We start from the raw sequence: 6,424 nt of genomic DNA, 5'->3' as shown, positions 1-6,424 counted from the left end.
AAATGTCTACACATACGTCTAATATCAGGCAAAATGTCTTAAGTGCTAAAAGGTGACAGTAACCCCCTGTGGAATCCTAGAGAAGGATTACGGGGGTGGGAGGGGGGTGTGCTGTAGGAAAGTGTCTTGACGCAGATATTATTAGAACAGATGTCCTAATAGAACAAGCTTCAAGGGATGTAAAAAATTTCCAGAAGCCATTTAGCAGGAAGTAGAATAACATAAGGGATGCGAGCATGTGCTCTGGGGCTGCGGTAATACGTGTGTTCAAATCATAACTGTGCCACTAGCTTTGTGGCTTTTAGCAAATTAAGCAAACGCTCCAAGCCTCAGTTTTCTCATCTTTAAAATGGGACAGTAATACTGACTTCTTTACAGTGTCGAGGAACACATAAGATCAGACATGTTAAGTGGCTGGCTCGTGCTGAGCACTCGGTCAATCGCAGCTATTACTACTTAGTGGAGGAACGAAGCACATTGCTGTTGGAAAACGGCAAGTAGAGAGCGGTGCAGCCGAAGGACAGGGTGGCATAGATTTAATGGGCCTTATTAAGGCCACATTTTGAAAGGTGGTTTATTTCCGGGTTCGTTCCCAAAGCTGATGTTGGACATGAGTGCAAAAACTGGAAAACTTTAGAAAAAGTCTGAACTCAAACCTCTCATATTTTATACTTTTTCTATGATGTCTTATGTGTGAAGAATACTTATGGAGGGGCCGAATTACCCTGGTGGCTACCAGTTCATTTTGTGTGTGTGTGTGTGTGTGTGTGTGTGTGTGTGTGTGTGTGTGTGTGTGTGTGTGTGTGTGTGTATGGAAAGAAGCAAACAATATATACATACAAGTAGAAAGCGAGGGAGCAAGGCACGACACTTGGCGTCGCCCTCGCCCTCCCCCTCCCCTGCAGTCACGCTCACACGCCCGGCGCTACTGCGCAGCTGCAGAAACCTGGGAGTTTCGCGGGCCTTACATTTGTCGCCTCAGTCGGCTGCAGTTGCACGGTGTGTGCAGCGCGGGTCCGGCCGCAGCGCTGACGCCGATCCTGAGGCGCTCAGAGCTGGGCTCCCCGCCTCACAATGTCTGAGGAGCAGGGTAAGGGCCCCTCCCTAAAGCTGCCCCGCTAGCTTCTGCCTCTCCTTGTCCAGCCTGAGGAAAGGCTCTGACAGGGTCCCACCCGGCACACTACACAGGAGACCGCGGGACCCGGCTGATCAGTGTCACGGCATGTCTGTTGGTGGCCTCTTGGCCACAGACTCAGATTGGTCAGTGTGCGTGTGGGAACCCGGGTGGGCAGAGTCTGGCCTCAGTTCCAGGGCGTCCCTGGGGCTCGAGGCCCTCAGTGTGTCTCCATGGTTCATGGCGTTCCAGAGGCTTGAGGTGATCCCGGAGCTTTCGGGGTCCTGGGGTTCCTGGTGTACTAGGGGCTGGAGACGATCTGGGGCTTTTGGGAGTCCCTGAGGTTCATGGCATCCCTGAGGCCGGAGGCGATCTGGGGCTTTCAAGTCCTCTGGGTCTGTGGTGTCCTGGAGGCTGGAGGTGATCTGGGACTTTTGGAGTTCCTGGGGTTCACGGCGTCCCCGAGGCTTGAAGTGATCTGGAACCTGCAGGGGGACGCAGGGTTCATGGTGTCTCAGGGGCTTGAGAGTGTCTTGGGGCTCGAGGCATCCCCAGGGTTTGTGGCGTCTAGGGGCTCGAGCGGATCTTGGGGCTCTCGGGTCCCCGGGGTTCATGGTGTTCCAGGAACTTGAGGTGACCCCAGAGCTGGCAGCTTCCTGGGGGTTGATGGTGTCCCCGGGGTTGATGGCCTGACCAAGTTTCCGGTGGGAGGGCGGCGGTTCTTTCTGGGACCTCTAGCGGCCGCAGAAGAGTTTCAGCGGTCACCATGCGGCAGGGGGCGCCACCGCGGCTCTTTTCACTCGCGCGCCAGGAGGCAGCGTGGCAGGCTTTGGCGCCAGAGCCGGTGTGTGCGCCCGCGCTTTTTACTTGAACTTTTTTTCCCCAAGGCCTCGTGTGAGCACACGCCACAATCAGCTGCTGAGCACCGCATGTTGTGCCAGGAAGACGATTTGGCTTGGTGGCTGGGGCGCTTTTCGGGAGGAGAGGGTTTGCTTTGCTGGAAGAGCGAGTCTGCACTTGGCAACCTCAGATTTCAGCAGCGCCGCGTGGAGACGTTAGGGGGCGTTCCCACCACCTCATGGGGGTGGGGGAATGCCAGCTTGTGTGAGCTTTTGAAATTTGGCCACCTTTTTTTTTTTTTTTTTTTTTTTTTTTTCGGCTGTGCCCGGGGCATGTGGAAGTTTACTGGTCAGGGATCAAACCTGATCGACAACAGTGACAACACGGAATCCTTAATCCGCTAGGCCACCAGGGAACTCTTGGCCACTTATTTTTTTAAGTTCTTGGTGCTTCCTGGGACAAGTTGATTCTTTTTTTTCTTTCCCCGTTGGAGGAGGTACGGGTCCAGGAAGGATGAAGCCTCTTAGATGTTATATAGAATTTTTTTTAACTTTACAACTTTTAAATTTTTTTAGGTTTGTTTTCTTTTAATCGAAGTAACATTGGTTTATAACATGTTTCATGTGTACAATATTATAGTTCTACTTTTGTATATCCTACAGCAGGCTCACCACCACAATTTTATATAAATTTTGAGTTTAAAGAATTGACAAAAGAGCGAGTTGATTCATTATAACATCTTTTGAGATTAAGACGTTGCTTTTGAGGCTTTGTTTGTAACTGCGTTTGATCAAAGACAGGGCAGCCTTGCCGTTTTATGATAAATATGCAAATAAGGATAAAGAAAATAAAGATTTATGTGTGGAGAAATCCTTGCACATAGAGCCTCTTCTTTGCATTAAGAGGGCAGATGCAGGAGTCAGAGAACGCTGTAAAAGGTGAGGACCTCTGTAAAAAAGGGGACCCCTTTTGTGGGTGCTCCAGCCTACTGTACGGTTAGCACGGTCAGTCAATAGAAAAGACCAATAATTAAGTCTGTCGGAGATCGCTTCCTTCCCTCCCTCTGCTACCCAGCTTTCCCCAAATTAGGACTGCTCTGGGGTTTTATAATACCAAGTGGTCAGCTGCTTTAATGTTTACAAGTAAAGATTTTATAAGCAATTTTTCTACACATTGTTTTATAAAGCAGTGCATAGCCTCGATTCAGTTCCGAGCCTGGCTGCAGGGAATGCTGGCTGATGGGACACAGTTTTGGTGGTATTATCCCGCATCTGGCTGGCTTTGTCGTCTCTAAAGTTCGATAGGGAGATTGCAAGGGCTGCTTTTTTTTTTTTTTTTTTGTCTTTTTGCTATTTCTTGGGCCGCTCCCGCGGCATATGGAGGTTCCCAGGCTAGGGGTCGAATCGGAGCTGTAGCCACCGGCCTACGCCAGACCCACAGCAACGCGGGATCCGAGCCGCGTCTGCGACCTACACCACAGCTCACGGCAACGCCAGACCCTTAACCCACTGAGCAAGGGCAGGGACCGAACCCGCAACCTCATGGTTCCTAGTCGGATTCATTAACCACTGCGCCACGACGGGAACTCCGCAAGGGCTGCTTTTTAAGAGCCCTGACAGTAAAGTTAGAAAATGATTGTTCCGTGTAATAACGTACTGTTCACTTAAAAAAACAAACAAACAAAAAACAAAACAACCTCCCCCCAAAAACAGAGCAGCCTGGCCATTGCAATCTGCCCTATTTTGCTGTGTGTATTCTGTGCAGTAGGCAAGTGAAATGCAGGTGTCAGCCCTGACCATTGTGAACTATGCCTTCTCTGATAAAAATCAGGGCAGCTTAGTTCCTTGCACCTTGGGAGCATAATCTTCAAAAACTTACAAATGTCATAATGTCTTAAAAATTTCCTGTGAAGGCTATATTATATATATACCTAAAGGAGTTAGTTGGTATTTTGCAAATTAACTGAGAAACCTTAGTGGAGTTGTCAATAACTTTACTAGTAATAGTTTGTAAGAGCTATTGATAGACGAAAACTTGTCTTAAAAATAAAATTTTAGTTGCCTTTGTTATTTTCTTCTTTATTTAGATTATAAAGTCTAAACTTCGTTGTAGAGAATCTTTTTTTTTTTTTTTTGGTCTTTTTGTCTTTTTCTTGAGCCGCTCCCAAGGCATATGGAGGTTCCCAGGCTAGGGGTCGCGTCGGAGCTGTAGCCACCTGCCTACGCCAGTGCCACAGCAACGCAGGATCCGAGCCGCATCTGCGACCTACACCACAGCTCACGGCAACGCCGGATCCTTAACCCACTGAGCAAGTCCAGGGACCAAAAGGGACCAAACCCGCAACCTCATGGTTCCTAGTCGGATTTGTTAACCACTGCACCAGGACGGCAAGTCCAGAGAATCTTAAATACAGAGAACTCTAATGAAGATAATTTTGCCATCCAGAGATCGTGACATAGAGATAACCACTGGTATACTTCCTTCTGCTAGAGATAACCATTGGTTTAGTCCCTTCTGCTCTCAGTTAGGATTATATTGTATTTTTCTGCTCTCTTTCCCCCCTTTCACATTATTTCATAAGCATTTCTGATATTAATAAACATTCTTTTGAGCTGGGGGTCAAGCCACAGCCACTGTAGAAGTAACACTGAGTAGTTATGCTGCAAGGCACACGGGAAGTCCATAGACATTCTTTTGAGATTGTGCTTCTTGGCAATATGTCATTCTCTCATACAGGAATACCATAATTGATTTAACCAATTTTCTTTTCGTTTGGATAATTTTGTAGCTTTTAGGATAAAAGCTATAAATAAATAATTATTATTTCATCAATAAAATAAATTATTTTATTTTATCAAGACTATTAAGTAGAGTTAACTGCAACTCTTTAAACCCAACCCCAAAGTTTTATGGATGAGAAAACAGGCAAAAGAGCAGCTGTGTCTGGCCCAAAGTCCATGATTCTGGATAGCTTGAGAGCCTGAATTGGAACCTACTCCATGTGATTCCTAATTTAGTGCCATTTTCACATCACCTATACTAGCTAATTACTTTAGCCTAATACTTTGGTCTATTTCAAATTAATGTAACGAATCCAAATTATGCAGTGTAGATGTGATCCGCAAGTTAATCCTTCAGTCTTTTGTCCCCCTTCTTTTTCACCTGCATCCTCAGCATGTGGAGGTTCCGAGGCCAAAGATGGAATCTGAGCCACAGCTTCGCCCTATGTCACAGCTGTGGCAATGCCGGATCCTTAACCCACTGCACCACACTGGGAACTCCAATACTTCAATCTTAAACATGTTCTTTTTCAGACCAACTTTAAGAAATAAGAAAGCCCATTAATATAGTGTGTTATTTTTTCATATTGATTAAAATGATTTAGTGAGTTGATATTTCACATTTAGTTTATTTTGTCTGTTTCACATCTGTGAGTTTCAATTTGAGTTTAACTTGATAACAACATATACTTTTGTACGTTATTTCTACATTGTTTATTATCATAAAGTTTAATATTAATTTTTAGAGAACAAGTTTGGAAATTCATGGTCACCACAAAGTGTGGTTGTGTAACATCAGTTGTGTCACTTAAAAATTAAAAGCATATTATTAAACACATAGTACCTGGACCAGGTGGTCCAGTTTCTTAAATGAGAAGAAATTTATTGCTCTATAGAATTGGAAATTCTAGAAATAATACTATTTGTGTATACATACGTATGTATTGCAAAACTTCACACTAAGCAATTGATTTCGTAGCTAATTTGCAGTGATTAGAGATATGAAAATATTTAATGCAGTTTTTCAGCTAAATGCTTTTAAATACTCCATAACTTTATAAGGTAGTTTGCTCTAGAAACTGTTCATTTAATGTGGCACCTAATCTAGGCTTTCTCTTTGCTTATTCTTAGATTATATCATGATAACTATTGAAGATGACAGTGATGCCGATGATGACGTTGATATTGTGATAATAGAAGAGTCTGATACAGAAGATACTGAGAACACATTTTCCACTGATGAGATACTGACTGTAGAAACAGATTTTCAAGATGACAGTGATAACTCTCAGCAACCATCCCACTTGTCATATGGTAATTTTCTTAAATTTTCTCCTGTTGTGAAATTTCGCTCCCTGGTCCCCATTTTCAGTAAATTGCTTAAATATTCATATACCTTTTACATTAGTTAGTTATTATTGAGCTTCATGATAATAACACCGTATTTTTTTGTGCTTGCATTTTCCCTTCATTCAAGCTTTGTCATGTCTCCTTTTCTATTTCTGTTCTGTGGGGAGTGGGAAGGTAGCCTTGGAAAGCATTGGAGAGAATATATTCTCTGTCTTAAAAATTATTTATAACGGGTAACTAAAATTTTAACTATTCGGTGACAAAGCACAAACTGAATTGGAGTTCTTATCATGGCTCAGTGCTAAAGAATCTGACTAGTATCCATGAGGATGTGGGTTTA

At 44.4% G+C, this 6,424-nt stretch overlaps 1 protein-coding gene across 2 annotated transcripts in view; it reads left to right on the top strand.

Moving 5' to 3' along the window:
- Window positions 1-938: 938 nt before the first annotated feature.
- The window catches only part of BEND2 (BEN domain containing 2), a 72,811-nt gene continuing 67,325 nt past the window's right edge, over window positions 939-6,424 (top strand). The window contains exons 1-2 of one of the 2 annotated variants that reach the window (XM_085008651.1): window positions 939-1,090; window positions 5,866-6,048. In XM_085008651.1, coding sequence (XP_084864777.1) covers window positions 1,075-1,090; window positions 5,866-6,048 — 199 coding nt within the window. In that variant the 5' untranslated portion in view covers window positions 939-1,074. Of the gene's footprint in view, window positions 1,091-2,242; window positions 2,530-5,865; window positions 6,049-6,424 lie in introns of those variants that run through there. The other variant, XM_085008652.1, reaches the window with a different exon arrangement.

This window comes from Sus scrofa, chromosome X (assembly GCF_054392235.1).
Source record: "Sus scrofa isolate SSC_HxYL_T2T_F1_AM1 chromosome X, Sscrofa_HxYL_maternal_Yorkshire_Landrace_v2.0, whole genome shotgun sequence".
Taxonomy (NCBI): Eukaryota; Metazoa; Chordata; class Mammalia; order Artiodactyla; family Suidae; genus Sus; species Sus scrofa.
The sequence above is the reverse complement of the archived record's forward strand: the minus strand, read 5'-3'. Positions and strand labels throughout refer to the sequence as shown.